The following is a 19,183-nucleotide window of genomic DNA, read 5'->3' on the forward strand; positions in this document are numbered from 1 at the left end:
TGGTGTATATTCTGTCAGAGACTGCGTGAACAATGTTATGAACAGGTATGTATTTCTCTTGAATTGTGTAATCCTGCATAATATTTCAGGAATATATATTGATTACCACCATTAACCCAGCTATTTATATTACTTCATTTCAGGATTTAATCTGTCACACATTACTTGTCAGAAGTTTTAATGTTCATAGTGGCTCAAACAGTCAAACAAGAAATCAAAACATAATTTCAGTGTAAGCCATTACTTGTCATCAAAACTTATGGATGAGGATATAGTTTATAGCACTTGTTACATGATAGATGAGTAGTTGTGAAATGTTAAAACATAGTTTATGTTTGAACATTGCATGCAATTGCTATGTTGCACATTACTGTTAATTGTGATTTATTGACCATTTAGGTAATTTGTCTAAGGTGAAGTAATCATACATTTCTTTCACAGAATGATGTCTAATTGTCTTATGGCAAAGTTCAATATGAGCGGTGGTGGACATCTGGAAAAGAAGGCTTTTAAAGGCACACCTTTGTATTATGTTATTCAAGGTAATTTGGGGAATATGTTGATCTAAAAAACTTGTTTTTGTATATAGATAAATTTTTATTGCTATGCTTTATGTATTTAGGGGACATCACAGCTCACCTGTCTTTATCAGAAATATCCTGTTCATTTTTTGACAATTACAAACCTAGTTAAAGGTCTTCCTCAAGGGCACCACAGTGGTTTTGTAGAGGGAGGGGACAAATGCCGTTTCCCCCACAAGTGATCTAACACTTATTTAATGCAGAACATCTTTCATACTATATATTGTATTGTATTTTAATTGTATTTATTTTAAAAAATAAACATATTCTTCTCTTCCCTCAGATGCTGTGAAGAGGTGGAGCCCAAATGCCAGAGACTCAGAAATAGATGCAGCTATGGCAGACCACCTCAAGCACGGTCCAGGATGAGCTGGGGGTTGTGAATACACTAAATAAGCCAAACAGCTGTAATGTGTAAAAGAGAGAGTTGACCCAAAAATGAAAATTGTTATAATTTTCTTACCCACATGTTTCAAACCTGTATACATTTCTATTTTCTGCTGAACACAAAGATTGAAAAATGTTTGTAACCAAGCTAACTGTCAATAATTTTTTTTTACAACTGTAGTAATGGGTTGTGAGATCTGCTTTCTGCTTTCTATTCTTTCAAATATCTTTGTGTTCAGCAGGGCATAGAGGGGTATACAGGTTTGAAACATGGGAGAGAGTAAATTACTAAATAATCATTTTTGTGTGAACTATCCTTTTATATAGTAAAGTATTTTGATATTGTTATTATAGTTAAACAGTTTAAAAAAAATAAAAAGTGCTAAATCAGAACATGCTTCTTTTTTGCTTATGTCCACAAATAATGTGTTCTTTAATGTGTTTGAAATACACGTGATTACAACGTTATAAAGACGTTCAGGTTTGACTGGACTAAATTTGTGTATTTTAAGAACCTTAATAATTGCCTATTACAATTGTACAAACTAGCCTGTTTTATATGCACGTTTTAAGTGAGTATAACGCCTAAATTAAGCAGAGACTCATATTACCGTCCAGAAGAGGACATTTTTAGACGTGCACGGACCGTGCAGAAAAGACGTGTGATTCACGGTCAGATGACGCCAAAGACGTCGGTTGGATTTTCATTTTGGAACTATTTTTCAACCATGACGGGACGTGACGAACGGACGTCTTTTCAACGGTCATCACACGTCCAAATGTTTGCTGGGTTTTCTTTACAGAAATAGAACGTTATTTTTAGGTTATTTTAACGTTTTCCTAACGTTATTCTAACCTTTTCCTTACGTTATTCTAACGTTTTCCTAACGTTAGGAAAACGTTAAAATAACCTTAAAATAATTCTATTTCTGTAAAGAAAACTTTCCTGGCTAACCAAAAACAAACCTTGGAAAATAACGTTATGGGAACCAAAAACTAACGTTAGGGGAACGTTTTGAGAACCAAAAACTAACGTTAGGGGAACGTTTTGGGAACCAAAAATTGTTAGCTGGGTTGGCATTAAATGACAATCTTTTGTCAGAAGAGTAGTTTTACTATTGTATGATGTAAATAAGTCTAAAAACCTAGATTTAAGCAATACTTGAAAACAATGAATACTTAACAATCTTTAAAATTAGCTTAAATATAAAACATTTTAACACATATTATATTAAAGACTTGTGGTACAATCATAAACTGATGCAATTACAATGTCATATGCCATAAAACAGAACATTTATTTACACAATCTCTCACGTTGTAGCGACTACGGCAAATCAGCTGTTCCGTAGTAGACCATTACAGTAGAACGTCGCAAAGTAGCAGATAAATTCGCGCATGCGCAATACAACGCCAGAATGCCGTTCCACCAGAGGCGGTTGCTTAAAGTCACTAAACCAAAAAACTGAAAATATGAAATGTAGTGGAGTAAAAATTATGATAAAATGCGTTGGAATGTATGTTTTCCAAAGAAAAACACTAATAAAATAGGAACACTTGAAAATTTACTTTTATTATGTAGAAAGTAAAAATACTTATGTACTATACACCTCTGCACAAAAGTGTAGCCTACAAAAAATATGCTGCCAGTTGTTATGCTTCGCCGTAGTGTTTCAACGCATGCGTGGTACCAATCGCACAGTGAAATTGACGTTTTCTCCTACGCAATTATGCGCATGCGCAGAACGGATCGGGTGCTGACAGGGGAGCTGGAACTCCAGCTCCTCCCATCCCAACACCCGGGAGCCAATTCGCAGCGTGTGCGCGGGCGCGCATGCGCGCTTTACGTCTCTACCCCTACACGTGTTTTCCGAGCAGACGGACACATGCGGAATGGTAAGATGGCGACAGACGGAGGCCAAGCTGCGCTACCCTGCGCCTTCAGCACAAAATCACGCCAGTTCCTTGCCCTCTGCGCACAAGACGGACGATTGCGGATATGGAATACCGACAGTAAAACTCTACAACAGGAATACGTGCCTTCAGCGCATTTGAGCGCAACCTGTACATGTGCGACATGGGGACCGTGCCGAGCGGTTCAGGTACCGTATAGTATGCGGGGTAACTTAGTGATGGGATGCGGCCCGTTGTAAAGTAATACATCACTGCATGGTCTTAGAGATCGCTATGTCTGTATTTGTCCTTATTTAAATGACAAAAGTAACATCTTGGAAGAATGTGAATTTCTGCCGTTGTATAGTTGTGCTTTCGTAGTGCGCTGCGCACGTGTGAGGGCACATGTTCAAACAGGCCGCTGCACTCGTAGATCCTGCTTTACATACACTGGAAACAATAAAGAACTTTTAAATCAGTTGGATGTAACGTTTACTGGTTAATAACTCGGATTTGATGATAGGATAGGTTTGTGTGGCCTAGGGTGATAATTTTACATAAAACTACAGTTTTACAGCTGAAGCATGCAACAATTTTGTGTTTGTGTGTAAAATTGTTATACTTTTGGTTTTAGTCATCTCAGTATGTATTTAGTATCTTTAGGTGCTCTTGAGTGACTAAACACATTGTCATGTGGCTGCACACATTTGTAGTACACTTTTAATGTTTCTATACAAAGTATCAAATCCAGGTGTCAGATGACCAAGACGAAACCGCATGCTGTTAAACAATTCTTAAAGGAATAGTCTACTCATTTTCAATATTAAAATATGTTATTACCTTAACTAAGAACTGTTGAATCATCCCTCTGTCATCTGTGTGTGTGCACGTAAGCACTGGAGCGCGCTGCTACGCTACGATAGCATTTAGCTTAGCCCCATTCATTCAATGGTACCATTTAGAGATAAAGTTAGAAGTGACCAAACACATCAACGTTTTTCCTATTTAAGACGAGTAGTTATACGAGCAAGTTTGGTGGTACAAAATAAAACATAGCGCTTTTCTAAGCGGATTTAAAAGAGTAACTATATTGTATGGCGTAATAGCACTTTTGGGAGTACTTCGACTCGCCTGAAAAGTCTGTTCCCCTTCTCACTCTCATAATGGGAGAGGGAGGGTGTTACTGCGCCGAGTCGAAGTACTCCCAAAAGTGCTATTACGCCATACAATATAGTTACTCTTTTAAATCCGCTTAGAAAAGCGCTATGTTTTATTTTGTACCACCAAACTTGCTCGTATAACTACTCGTCTTAAATAGGAAAAACGTTGATGTGTTTGGTCACTTCTAACTTTATCTCTAAATGGTACCATTGAATGAATGGGGCTAAGCTAAATGCTATCTTAGCGTAGCAGCGCGCTCCAGTGCTTACGTGCACACACACAGATGACAGAGGGATGATTCAACAGTTCTTAGTTAAGGTAATAACATATTTTAATATTGAAAATGAGTAGACTATTCCTTTAAAGGAACAGTATGTAAGAAATGTATATCAATTAATCATAAAATGGCCCTGATATGTCACTAGACATTAAGAAATAATTTTCATTTCAAATACTTATATTAGTCACAACAGTGGTCTGGCCAGGATATTGTCATTTAAAAAGTGGAGTTGCAGCCCTCAACTGATGTTTATGTTGTCATTTTGTGTATTGGCCACCAGTTGTGTGATTGCAGTACCAGTTTTAGCCACAAGTTTTGGGATTGCAATACCAGTTTTGGCCACAATCCTACATACTGTTCCTTTAACTATGGGTGCGTTCACACGATAAAATTTCGGGAGTGACAACCGTATTTACTTACAGGTGTGAGTCTGGAAGTGTCCTGTTCACACAGCAAATTAAGGACACAAATAGAATACTGCCTGTATGAACGAGCAACCGACCTCAAACCCGTATGCGGCGCCTGTAACCATAGTGACGGACGAATATATTAAAAAAAGTATTATTTATGCAATGGGCAAACTTTATTTATGTAATTAACAAAAACAGCTGGCTGGTGTAACGCTTACCATTGTGCAGAGAAAAATAAACAAGGGTGGTTCCTTATTAAAGTTTTCATTTCCAAAATGAATGAACATAAAATCAGTTTCAGCAACTGCACGTTTTACCAAAGCAGATATATCCAATACAAAAGTAATCATAATGACTTGTGAAGCAAATCGATCCGTTTTTGCAAGAAATTGAACTTTATTTAAAGGATTAACGCAGCCAAATAGGAAGTGCGCTTGCGCTCCAGCTCTGTGGGTGGCGCAGAGAGTATGGTTTACCAACCGCAGGCAAGACCAGCCTCTTAGCGCCACCTTGAGAGCGGGAGTGTAAAAGGCGCACTTTATATGTTGCCACAGTTCTGTATGGACGCTAATAATGTTGTAAATAACGTTCAATATCCTGCAAAAACCGACCGATTTGCCTCACAAGCAGCAAAAAATGTCACCAGGAGTCATGGAGATTACTTTTGTATTGGATATATCTGCTTTTTGACCTCTCAAACTGACGCATCTTTTGCTTGCATTATTTGAATCACAGATGGGTTGTTTTGCAAAATATCTTCTTTATTGCTCTACTGAAGATAAAAGGTGAGTAAATAAACAGCTAATTTGTATATCCCTTTTATTATGCAGTTAACATTATATTAATCGTCCACTTTTAAAGTTTAAACTTTATATATCTCACTTACTTGGCTGCACTCAATTTTATGCGTAATGTAATATGTTCTGTGCCGTCTATGAAGGTAATATAATATCACATTAACCTTATGGAGCAATTCTGCTGCGTAGTTTGCATTCATTTTCATGCACTGTAACGTTATCTTAACACAAGAGCAACAAATGACGTGACAGACAACTGGTTGTCCAGTTGGGATTCCGTTCACACGGCACAGTTTCTCAGTAAATACGGTTGTGAAACCCGTAAAGTTACGGGTGTGAAGTCGGTTATAGAATGCGGTTGTCAAACCCGTAAATAACCGAACTGCGTGCGAACGGAACCGTCTTAAGGACTCAAATACGGGTTTGACAACCGTATTATGGTACCGTATGAACGCAGCCTAAGTTCTCTCTCTGGATGTCAGTAATGTATAAAACCATTATACTCCTCAATGTTAGGTGTTATTGTCAGTTAAAACCAGAGGTGGACAATACTTAAGTATTTTACTATCTACATAAAAGAACATTTTCAAGTATTCGTATTTTATCAGTCTTTTTTTTTTGGAAAACATACAATTCAAAGCATATTATCATAATTTTTACTCCTACATTTCATAATGTCAAGTTTTTGGTTATATTTAATATTTAAGTACATTAAACATCTAGTACTTTTTTTCTTAAGTGTAAAAAAAGTGTTACAATTTTTATGTAATTTGGTATTAAATCAGTTTTAATATGCAATATAAAAGGAATACACAGAATGATTCTACGCTTTACTAAAAAAATTTCACTACATTCTAAAGTACATTTTTTCCCAAGAGAAACACTCTGATAAAGCACGGATGCTTGGAAAATGTGACTAAAATACTCAAGTAGTGTCCACCTCTGCTTAAAACTGTTGTTTTAGAGAGGAGAGAGGCACATTTTATTGACTAGACTTTTTAAATGTTCGTTTGGTCTTGTCCCATGTTAAAAAAATTTTTTTTGTTATATTGATTGACTTTTCTTTTCCTTTTGGAGACAGAATGCTGCGTCTTCCCGGTTATATCGGTTAGGGGTGGGAATCGCTTGGACCCTCGTGAATCGATCCAGAATCGATTCATAGGGTCCCGATTAGATTCAGAATCAATTCTTTACGTACTAATTTGCATATCTGTGACGTCATTACGTCACATTTGCTCTCAAAGCCAGGTTAACGTTTGTGCTTTTGCTACTAGTCTCTGAACTGTCATATACTGTACTTTAATGCAACTAGGGGATAAATAATGTATATACATTATCTTATATCAGTGTTTCTCAAAGTGTGGGGCGGGCCCCACTGGTGGGGAATAGGAACATTACAAGTGGGGCGTGACAAATGGGAGAAAATCTATTAATTCAATTATTTATTCACCATACACTCAAAACGGCACATTTAAACATAATCCTAGCTTAAAACTTAAATAAATCAGACTGTAGAAAATGTCACGCGGTAACTTAAAGCCTAGCTGATTACGATTTTGTTGGGGCGATTGGGACAGGTGGGCTTGAAACCCTTCCCCACCTCCAAAATGGGGAATGGCAGAAAAAGTTTGAGAAACACTGTCTTATATACATATATGTCCTGTTTCTGTTGTAAGACATTAAAACCAGTAAAAATAGTAATTAAACGTGACATATTAGTTCTATATGTTAACGTTATTAACTTCACTGAACTGACGTGCGTCTAGCATCATCATTATACACAGTGATCGGCAGTATTACTGTATTTATATAATGCAGCGCATCCAGCGACTGAATAACAAACTATGTGCATATTTTTACAGAAGTATATTCATGTTATATCTAAACAGTCAGCAGATGGTTTAGGGAAACGCTATAGCACAGTCAGAAGAGTCATTAAATTAAAGGGAAATTCCGCCTTGAAATGATCCTAGGGTTAATAACAAACGTGTACCGAGTTCGACCGTTCACTGGAGTTTGTTTTCATGCTAGTCTAACGTGACCAGTGTTATTGCTAAACGCAAATTAGCATGTTATGGTAGCCTTCGGGGCATCAGTGCATTAAAAACGAAATCGCTATGTCTATACTACTAATAATGCTCAAAATAACCCCACACTTACACTGTAGCACAATGAGGGTCTCTATATGTAAACCGAAGCATTGAGAACTTTGCAAGTGTACAGGCAGTTTATTAAAAAGAAACACTTACCGTTCACGTCTGGATCACATATCCATGCGGGCGCCATCTTGGGAAAACTGAACTCTCGCGTGAAAGCACAACACCTTTTTAGGGCAACAACGTTTCACGCGAGAGTTTAGTTTTCCCAAGATGGCGCCCGCATGGATATGTGATCCAGACGTGAACGGTAAGTGTTTCTTTTTAATAAACTGCCTGTACACTTGCAAAGTTCTCAATGCTTCGGTTTACATATAGAGACCCTAATTGTGCTACAGTGTAAGTGTGGGGTTATTTTGAGCATTATTAGTAGTATAGACATAGCGATTTCGTTTTTAATGCACTGATGCCCCGAAGGCTACCATAACATGCTAATTTGCGTTTAGCAATAACACTGGTCACGTTAGACTAGCATGAAAACAAACTCCAGTGAACGGTCGAACTCGGTACACGTTTGTTATTAACCCTAGGATCATTTCAAGGCGGAATTTCCCTTTAAATGCGCTGTTTCTCCCTGCCGCTCACTGAACAGAGAAAAGGCAGAGCAAGACTATCCCAAAGTGTATCTTGTTTTCTTGCAGTTTAGAATGAGTCAAACAGGGCTGTTCTAGGTCTTATTTCTTTCTCTTCTCCTCTTGTAAGCTGCGCTGTGCGCTCGTGCAGTGCGCACTCTCTTAAGTTGTTCGTGTGCAGCACCGCTCCCCCAGTTGAGTTCCGCCTTTTGGTTCTGATAATGTATTTTGTAAACTAACATTTAAGAATCGATTCTTGACATTTGTGAATCGATTCAGAATCGCCCCACGTTCGAATCGCGATTCATATAAGAATCGATTTTTTTTGTCCCACCCTTAATATCGGTCCATTTTTTTGTGACGCGTTTCTGTGCAAACAGAGGCGTATGATATCAAAGCATCGCAAGAGCAGACTGCCCCGCATGCGTTCTAATTGCTCTCGCTGTACTTTTATGTTTTGATTGATCGCCGCAGTGCCAACAACACACGTGATCATCTGCAGTCAATATTCGTAGCTTACTTATTTGAAAAATAGTTTACTGTTTTGATCCAGTTTAAATTAGCAAAGTTCAAAAACGCGTGTTAAGGTGCATTGTCTGGTTTATCAGGGCATTAAATAATTTTCATTCCTTTTCTACATGTTAGGAAGTGCCACAGAGTAAGAGGAGAAAATGTGAGGCTATATCAGCACCAGAGCAGTCAGATCTGTTGGCACTGGGCACTGCTGCTGGGTCTGTCCTGATCTACAGTACAGTAAAAGGAGATCTCCATTGTACTCTGGTAGGTGGGAATACGTTTTGTGCTTTTAAACTGGGGATGTGTACTTTTTAAACTAGGGATGTGTATTTTCAATAATATTGTTCTGCCCTCACAGGGCTCCAGATTAACATTTTAGAGGGGTGGCACTGGTGGCGCCAGTTGTACAGCTGGTGGCGCTGGGCCTCAATTTTGTGTCACCAGTCACTGGTAGTGTTGTTTTTGGAAGCCTTTTTATTTTAGTTTTAGTTTAAGTCTAGTCTTTGTGTCAAGCTGTCATTTTTCATTTGGAGACAGAATGTTGCGTCTTCCCGGTCATATCGGTCCATCAATTGTGACGCGTTACTGTGCAAACGGAGGCGTATGATATCAAAGCATCGTAAGAGCAGACTGCCCCGCCGCATGCTTTCTAATCGCTCTTGCGGTACTTCTATGTTTTGATTGATCGGCGCAGTGCCAACACATGTGATCATCTGCAGTCAGGTGGCGGGGGCGCGGAGATGCTGGGAATGGCAAAAAAGACAAATTAATGTATAACATTTCGTGTCGTCTCGTTTTGGTCAACGAAAATAGAGACATTTTAGCTTAGTTTTTATTTTGTAAACCACTTTGTCTCGTTTTTATTTGTCAACAATACTGCATTATACATTTTATTATAGTCATCATCACATGAACAGCATTTTCGTTGCGTCTCGTTTTCTTCAAGTGAAAAAGGTTTGTTGACTTTTTGTCGACGAAAGCAACACTAGTCACTGGGTGGTGTGAAAATAAACAAAAAACGAAACACTAAAACTAAGTTCAAACATGTTTAATGCATACACTTTTTCAGGCATCTAGGGTCCGCCAAAAACAACTATTTTGATAATCGATTAATCAACTAATTATTATTTTTTTTGTAGGGTTGTGCTGATAGACGATAGTATTTAGGGCCCTATAAAATCCGTTTTATTTTTTCCCAAATTCCGTTTTATTTTTTCCCAAATTCCGTTTTCTCCGTTTAAATTTTTGCAAATTCCGTTTTATCCGTTTTAATTTTTGGCAATTATATTTTTTACCCTTTACTTTTATTTTAGTCATAAAAAGAGTGTGCCTTTAATGTTAATAATTAAAATGTAAATGATTTGGGGAAAAACTGGATAACAGGATCACTTAACGACTATAAAAGATGCATCTACACACGCACATACACACACACACACACACACACACACACACACACAACTCCATTCAATGCTTTGTTTAGTGTTGTTGCAGGAGGCTATAACAAGGTGTCAAAGCAGTGGTGCCCCCAGAAGTGCCCTAAACACATCAATCCAGCGGAACGCGATCCATATTTTATACACAATCGCTTGAAATGCATATAACTTTACAAACATACACAGTATAGTGATCTGACTTAGGACAGCATGCATGAGCACGCAGCTCTTTGCACGTGCGAGCGAAAGAGAGACAGAGAGCGGCGCCATGATGCAGATGATTATATTTTAAATGCAAGGGATAGTTAGTTTGCCTCAGCTCGCTTGAAATGCATAAAACTGAACAAACACATGAGGATTTGTGTTCGCACTTCGGACAGATGCGTGAGTGCGTTCACGTGAGAGTGGTACAGTGAGACAGACGTGGATGAGAGAGTGCGTGTATCTTTGCGCTCACCGAGAACAGAGTGTTGACAAAACTTCCAAAATAACAGTTCTCCGGTCACATAAAAGTCATGTGAGACCTGCTCGGAACTAAGTGCTTAGCGTCGAATTTCTTAATTTTTTCGCTGACGAAAGCAGAGTCGTGGAGAGCCGCTTCGCCATGGTTTCAGTGTTTTGGAGGAGGTCTGAAACGACGGGAGGGGGCGTGTCGCCCAGATTTACTTCCCCCGGTCTGCAATTCCCCCAGACATACGTTCGTCTCCCACACAAAAACATAATTTTATTCAAAATATGTAAAATTCCGCAAAATTCCGCGTTAATACTAGATTCCGTGTTAATTAGCCGATTCCGTGATCGCGGAAATTATAGGGCCCTAAGTATTGTGTATCGACGATTGTCAGACAAATCGCTAATAGCAGGCTTTCATGACGATAGTTGGCAGTAGTTATTATTATCATCATAGTTTCACATTAATGTGCACTGCATGGTTTTCCTCGCATAAGAGGGTTTGTGGGCTTCTATTCAGATTTTTTTCTTGCACGCACGTGGACTCAATGCGTGCATCTTGGACTCTTGCTCGGACCTGAATGTGCATGGCATGGACTCCTTGCACCTGAACTTGTAATTCGCGTGGCGTGGCTCTGACATTTTCTTGCACTAGAGAGGTTGTTAGGCGTGCAGAGGGTTAAAACCAGCAAGTGTGGTGTTCCCACTTCCTGGCAAGCAGGAAATTTTAGAGCGCCTCTGCTTAATGATGCGGAAGGATTAATGGCATCAGTTTTAAGAAGTTTGCGGTCATAACAGTGTTGCCCTTGCTTCTTTTTTGCCCACAAATCAATTGACTTGTCATAAATAAGTAAAAATGAATGAATAAATAAATGAGTAAACTTCTGCCCCGCCCCTCGATACTATCGTGTATCAGCAATCTTGCAGGCTGATGATAGGACAGTCTTAAAATGGTGTGGGGGATGTTTTCTTGGCACACCTCTTAGTGCCAATTGGACATCGTTTAAATGTAGGGTTGGGTATCGTTTGAATTTGAACGATTCCGATTCCAATTCCGATTCCTTGTTTCGATTCCAGTTCCTATCGTTTCTCGATTCCGATTCTTTTAACAGGCAGGGTCAAAAATGTTTAGTATATTTTAAATGAGCTAGCTAACCAATGGTCTTTCTGAAGGAAATACTATGACCTTCTCCAATTTAAATTTTATAAAATTTTGACTTTTTATGAACTTTACTATTCATTTCTCACATGGCTGTTTTCAACTACAATATAAATATCAAATCTATGAACTTGAATATAAATATTATAAATTATGAATATATTTTTACAGGTGTACACTTTCCTCAAGAGAGCTTTATTTATGAAAACCTCATGAAAACACATTTACACATGAGTGTATGATGCTGCTGCAGGTACTTGAACATGTTACCGTGCTCCCATTGATGGGCTAACTAACAGTCGCACTCTTAGCTCGTAAATTGTCTATGAAAAAATACATGGGCTAATTTGTTAGCTCAATGTTGGCTCAAGGCATTCTTTTCAGGGCTCGCAAAATTGCTAGCCCGACGTCCCGGGGCTATTGCGAATTCCTGTCGGGTTACCAAAATGCATCTTCGCTCTGCCCATCGGGCTATCATAGGAAAAATATTTTAATGTTTTTGCATTCTCTCAGATTTTGTTAGGTAGTATGTACGGCGTCGTCTTGTCAGTCATTACTATCCTCACGTAACAATAAGTGAAACTGAAAGCATAATTAAACCCATTATTCCTTTCGTGTTCACGTCTGAGATGCGCGCTCCTCTGCATCCCGAGTCTGCTCTTCACAAGTACGCGCTTGTTCTTGTGCTCAGCAAAAAGCGCAAACTCAAGTAATTAAAAAATAATAAGTCCTTTTGTTTTCAGAGACTAACATTGTTTTAGCGTTTCTTTTTTCTACCAGGGATTTTGAAACTTAGCGAGCCCTCATTGTATATGTATTGTTTTACTTACTTGATACGGCCTGCAGTGCAGTCACTGCGGTGCCAAGCTGGGGGTCAGAGACAGAGGAAGAGGCAGCAGAGGACGGTCGGCGCAGCACGTCAAAGACGGGGCACACATTTATTTCTACTCAATGAACGAGGTGCTTTATTATGTTCGACGTGCCTATGCACGAAACAGACGCTTCTTCATTGGTGTTCAGCGGTTTCTTTTTCCGGTCGGCGGACTGTGAATGGAAACTAGGAATCGAAATTTAAACTTTTAAACGATTCCGGGAAAATCGCAAAGCTAGTCCCGGTTCCAATCGATTCTCGATTCCCAAGCCTATTTAAATGCCATGGCCTATTTGAGCATTGTTTCTGACCTTATCCATCCCTTTATGACCACCATGTACCCATCCTCTGATGGCTACTTCCAGTAGGATAATGCACCATGTCACAAGGCTTGAATCATTTCAATTTGGTTTCTTGAACATGACAATGAGTTCACTGTACTAAAATGGCCCTATAGTCACCAGATCTCAACCCAATAGAGCATCTTTGGGATGTGGTGGAATGGGAGCTTTGTGCCCTGGATTTGTATCCCACAAATCTCCATCAACTGCAGGATGCTATCCTATCAATATGGCCCAACATTTCTAAACAATGCTTTCAGCACCTTGTTGAATCAATGTCACGTAGAATTAAAGCAGTTCTGAAGGCGAAAGGGGGTCAAACACAGTATTATGGGCTTCCTGGGTGCAGAATTGATGCACATGAGGCATCCTCTCATGGGAATCCTTGCACCACAATGGAAAGTTTATAACTGTTAAAACTTGGGCTGTAACGATTGATTGCGTGTCCAATTAAAAATGCCTGTCTGAAATCGATTCTGAATCGCAAGGCTGCGATTCTGTGTTTCATGCACAGCTTGTGCGTGTACTATGGCTCTGTGATCAATAGGAAGTCCTTATCAATCTCAAATCATTGAGTCTGAGTCGTTTATAATGTGCATTTAAAAAAGCAAAACTCGTTAAACAAAATCATTCAAAACATTCTTTATCATGAAAATACCTGAGACATTTTGAAGAACAGCGATATAAATATTCCTATAGACATTTTCTGGAATAGCGTTTGTTATACTGCTGCTTCTGTGGCACAAAGGAAGTTTCTGCATGAGAGCGCCCCCTGGCTTTGGGATGTGCAGAAATTTCACCGTAATTCATTAAAATTCATTAATTGAGAAAACGCACATTTGCACAATTAATCGTTACTGCCCTAGTTAAAACACAAGGAAAATAGATGCATCGTGTGCTTTGCAAATAGTGAATTGCATCCATTCATCCATCAGCTTATCGAGACTTTATACAATCAGATCTTTAAAATAGCCTTCAGTTGTTGTGTGTGCGTGTGTGAATGACGCGTTTCATCCTTCTACTTACCACATGCAACTCATGACCCGGTTGGGGAAATCCAGTGCATCGAACACACAAGCAAAACTCTGCTGCTACCACGGATAATAAACTATATCCATTGTTTCCATAAGACTGGCTTTCTTCTCCTTACATCCAAAACACACTTCTTCTTTCGTGCCATTGTTGAGTTTTGAAAGTTCTAGCGTCTCCCGCTGATTGACGGGTGGGCGGGGTTTTCCAGGGGAAGGGCCCATATACAGAAATGATACGTATAGAGACCCCTGAAATGTCAGCCGGACCTCTAATAAAAAAAAAACTTTCCGAAACTTGTACGAACCCTGGCGAAGTGCATTCGGCACAGAAATACTCTGTAACACGCCCAAATGCTTTTTTGACACTTTGGCTACGTTTAGCATGAGGAAACAACTTTATAACTGTGTTAAGTCAGAATGCTTGAAATACCATTGAACCACGCCTTTAAATATGTATGTAAAAGTGTACGTTTGTTTCTTAACACGAAACTATCGAGTATATTAAGAAGACTTTGAATATAGTGCCTAAAAACGCTTATGGTGCTTTTATAATACTTTGTTCTTTGTAGGGCTGCACGTTTTCAAGTTTTTAATTAACCGTTAACCGACACCCTTAGCGGTTAATACTCGGTTAACCATATTATGCGCAAGGCAACCCAGAGATACAGACACACAAGAAAGGGGTAGTTATTAATTTTTAACACCTTTAATAACTGGTTGGACCACATTTAAAACGAAATTAATTTATAGAAATAAAACGCTGTGGTAAGGATAGAGCAGCTTAAGTATGTCACTGACTTTTGCGTTCGCGGGGATGGTAGGCTGGGCGAAGGTACTCGCAGGCTCCGCGGCCGCCTCTCTATGATGCCCGGGTGTTGGCTGGGTTTGTCGCGATAGTCGGTGAAACGGTGATTGCCGCCAGCCTCTCACCGGTTAGATCACTTGCCCACCCCGACACCATCTTTCACCGTCGTGTTGATATTTTGTTGTTATTAAATCATTTAGCTTCATTAGAGAGAGCAAACACTTATAACTGAATGTGTCTGCTGCATGAATTCACAGCGGAGCTGAACGCGCGTCACGTCACAGAGCAGCAGGTGTCAGATTTCATTTATTTCTGTCAGAGTTTGCGAGGCGAGCTGAATGACCAGACGATAGCAGAAGCCGCGTGCTTACTAGTTTTTGTTATAATGCACATATATGATGTTTAATATAAGCGAGATAGTTTTTTTGTATTTTTTATCAAGAAAAATAATAAACCCATCATTCAAGCAGCGCTTTATGGAGGAGTAGCCGGTTGCACTGCTTGGACGAGTTCTGCGAGAATTACCTGCGCACATTGACTCAAGCACTTAATTAAACCAACTGTTTATTCATAAGCATGCAAATTCATACGCGATTTAATGCAGCTTACGCAAGCGCTGCATTTAAACAATTGCGTAATTCAAAAGTGAAAGTAAAATGCGCACGTCTGCATGCATTAACCGGTGGGAAAATTCTGTCATATAAGCACTGCATTGCAATACTTGCATTTTGCCCTGTCATTCTCGATTTTAAAGTGCTCCCATGCTGTGCTTTTCTTTGCCCGCTTCATATTAGAAAACTGCTACTACTCGTAGACATTACAAATGTCTGGGAGCGCTTTGGCAGTCTCTGGTGGTGCAAAAATGTATTACAACTCAATTCAATGCACGCCATTGATGCCTCTTAACCGAGCAAAATGTTTCACTCGGTTACACAATTTTTAACGGTTAATCTGTTAACCATGGATACCGTTAGTCCTTTGAATAGGTTGTCAGTAAAAACCACAGGTAACGCACAGTATCGAAATTGGATCGGTCATGTTAGTCCAATATCCGATCAAGTCAAAAAAGCCCAGATTGGCCTCGACACTATTCCAAAATATTGGATCGGTGGATCCCTAAATAAATTTTAAAGGAACAGTATGTAGGATTGTGGCCAAAACTGGTATTGCAATCACAAAACTTGTGGCTAAAACTGGTACTGCAATCACACACATGGTGGCCAATACACAAAATGACAACATAAACATCAGTTGAGGACTGCAACTCCACTTTTTAAATGACAATATCCTGGACAGACTACTGTTGTGATGATATAAGTATTTGAAATGAAAATTATTTCTTAATGTCTAGTGACATATCAGGGGCATTTTATGATTAATTGATATAAATTTCTTACATACTGTTCCTTTAATCCTAATTTCTAAATTTAAAGAAATTAGTATTTTTACGTCAGTCTGCTCCAAAACTCTCAAGATGTGTTTAGTCCCAAGAGAGGTAAATGCCTAAAGAAGACATTTTGTCCTGAAAATGTAATACGTTTTTGTACATATTACTTGTATTTTCTGTTTTGTATCTTAATAAAATATATTGAAAGATAAATATGTACGGACTAGGGGTGTACATCGGAGCCTTCATGACGATTCAATCCGATTCCGATTTCTTAAGCCAACGATTCGATTATTTTCGATACTTCATAATTCCCCGTGATCCGATCCGATTTAATACTAGATATTTTTTAGGGCTGTCAAAAGATTAAAATATTTAATCTACATTAATTGCATGGTTTCATGAGTTTACCTCAATTTAACACTTCAAGTTTTTAATGTTCTAATCAACATGGATTTGGACAAATATGTTTACAACAGCCTGTTTATATTTTCAACAGAACCATCAGTCATAGTTTTATATATGATTTTCCCTTTAGAAGACCTTGTTCTTTTCCATTTCTGTGACCGCTGCTGCATCATTTGTGAAGTGTGCTAGCAAATTGAGTTGGGATGAGCAAATTCTCTAAAATTAGTTATTTATATTTTAACATTAAAAAACTTCAAAACAATGCATGATTTGTTGGAATCTGACAAAACATGACAGAACTACACCTGTTTACGCAAAGCAAAAACAATATCACTGTATTAAATTTATGTTTTTTGTATTGTTTAATTTTGACATTGAGACAGACCGCTTTAAGATACTGTAGGCTAATGCAAGGGTTAAATATAGCCTAATGTTACACAACAGATACTTTTCCTCAACAGTTAACCAAACATTCACTTCAGATATAACAGATTATAGGTCATATCTGCGTGAATTCTTGTCAAAACAGATATTTTTAAAACTGTAATTTTAGATGTCTATATCAGGGTCACGAACTCGCGCGTTTGTGTGGATGCGCGTCAGAAAGATCGCTTTTGAGTCTTGTCACTCTTAATAACTCTTAACATCAATCAGGTCCAGAACTTTATCTCTCTTAATAATTATTTTAACATCAAGCAGTCTATTTTCTGTCATTTCTGCATGCTTTAAAAACAAAACCAAAAGTGAATGAAGACGCTTATTTGCTTTAGATTATGAATTTGGGACGGTACACCTCTCAGGAAACGAACAGATTAAGATCATTTTAGATGTTTAATAAACATTTAGAGCATTGGATTCGCTAGACGAGAGCTTAATGTTCTTATTTTTATGAAAACCTCTGACTCATCTAGACAGCGAGAGTCACTAGCTGTGTCTCAATTCATCCAGCTGTGGGCTTGACCAAGGGTCAAACAGAAATTGCGTTAATCAAGTGTTAATAAAATTTGTGGCGTTAAAATGATTTTGTGTTAACGTGTTCATTTTGCGCGTTAATAAATCAACAAAAATAACACATCATTTGCCTTTTATTGAGGATACAGAAACAGTATTCTATTTACAAAATGTGTATGTTACACTATAGCAGTTGTGCTGAATGTACTGCAAATGGATGCCTGTGTTTTCTTTACACTCACCATCAATACCATGGCGGCTTTTTAGGTGTGCGGATAGATTCGACGTATTGCCACATTCCTTAACTCACACTGACAGCATTTCTCTTTGCAAATGGCAACATCTCTTACCAGTGCTCCATCTGTTTTTCTGAAGCCAAAATATTTCCACACGAATGACTTGACGCCGACTGGAGTGTGTAATATTTCACTTTCATTGTCAGCTCGCCCTGACGGTTCCATCGCTTTTAAAAGACTTAATGTGTGTGAACAACAGACTGAAACGCAATAACGCGTCTGAAGTGGTGTGATGTAGAAGATAACGATGAGGTTAGTAAGCGTCACACGCAGCTTAATAGTAGGTTGTACGCATATGTCGAGCGAATGTTAAAAATACACAGACGAGCAGACAGGCGGCAAAATAAACACATTAATCGATCCTCTTACGTACGCATCGATGCATCGAATCGGCGCTTGTGTAATCAATGCATCGATACGAATCGATTAATCGTTACACCCCTAGTACGGACATTAACATTTCTAAAACAAGTCTTGTGGTGATGGCCGAAGACTTTTGCACAGTACTGTATATATGCTTATTGTGTATGATAACAAATACACGTTGTTCTCTCACTCTGTCTTATGCAGAGAAACCATTAAACAACAGGTTTATGCTTATATTGTGTATGATTAAAGGCTCTCTAAGCGAATCTGCGAGACGTTAGTTATTGTTGACGTTTGAAACTGTTTTCAAACAGACGGAGCGTAGCTAACTCCTCCCCCTCCCCGTCCCTTTCGTGCTTTCATGAACGCGCCCAACCCCCACCCCCAAATCCTTTTTGTCGTTTATTGGCTGGAATACTTTGTTTTGTTTTGTGATGCTAGGTTTGGCTAGGTTTGGCCACTATGTTGATATTGCCGTTTGTGAAGCCTGGGCTGTCTACAGAGATGGCGTTTTTTTACAGTTTGATCAGCGGACAGGCAGCAAGCAGATAGTGAGGAGATTTTTCCGGTATGTAACAAAAAATGTTTTATGGTCTAAAACGCTTCAATTCGCTTAGAGCGCCTTTAAAGTGAATACATTTGCGTTGTTCTGTCAGTCTGTCTCGTGCAGTGCATTAATCCTCATATTCATTTTAAACTTCAGAGAAACGTATAGACCTTTTGCGAGTCGACGTCACAGTTACGTCACGTGCGCAATGTGGTGGCAGAAAAACAGTGTAAATGAATGAGACACGAGTGAAACGAACAATATAACTCACTAGAAAATGTCTTGTTGTGCTGTTGAGTGTCAGAATAGGAATGTCAAAATAGATTACCTTTATTTTTATTGTACACCGTCGTCGAAGACACCATTTGAAGATAAATGTAGG

The 19,183-nt window shown here is 38.7% G+C and overlaps 1 protein-coding gene across 1 annotated transcript in view; it reads left to right on the top strand.

Annotated features, from left to right (window-relative positions):
• Positions 1-2,683: 2,683 nt before the first annotated feature.
• Positions 2,684-19,183, top strand: part of wdr43 (WD repeat domain 43) — an 86,237-nt gene continuing 69,737 nt past the window's right edge. The window contains exons 1-2 of the mRNA XM_073869448.1: positions 2,684-3,070; positions 8,883-9,017. Coding sequence (XP_073725549.1) covers positions 2,699-3,070; positions 8,883-9,017 — 507 coding nt within the window. The 5' untranslated portion in view covers positions 2,684-2,698. The remainder of the gene's footprint in view (positions 3,071-8,882; positions 9,018-19,183) is intronic.

This window comes from Misgurnus anguillicaudatus, chromosome 7 (assembly GCF_027580225.2).
Source record: "Misgurnus anguillicaudatus chromosome 7, ASM2758022v2, whole genome shotgun sequence".
NCBI classification, from domain to species: Eukaryota; Metazoa; Chordata; class Actinopteri; order Cypriniformes; family Cobitidae; genus Misgurnus; species Misgurnus anguillicaudatus.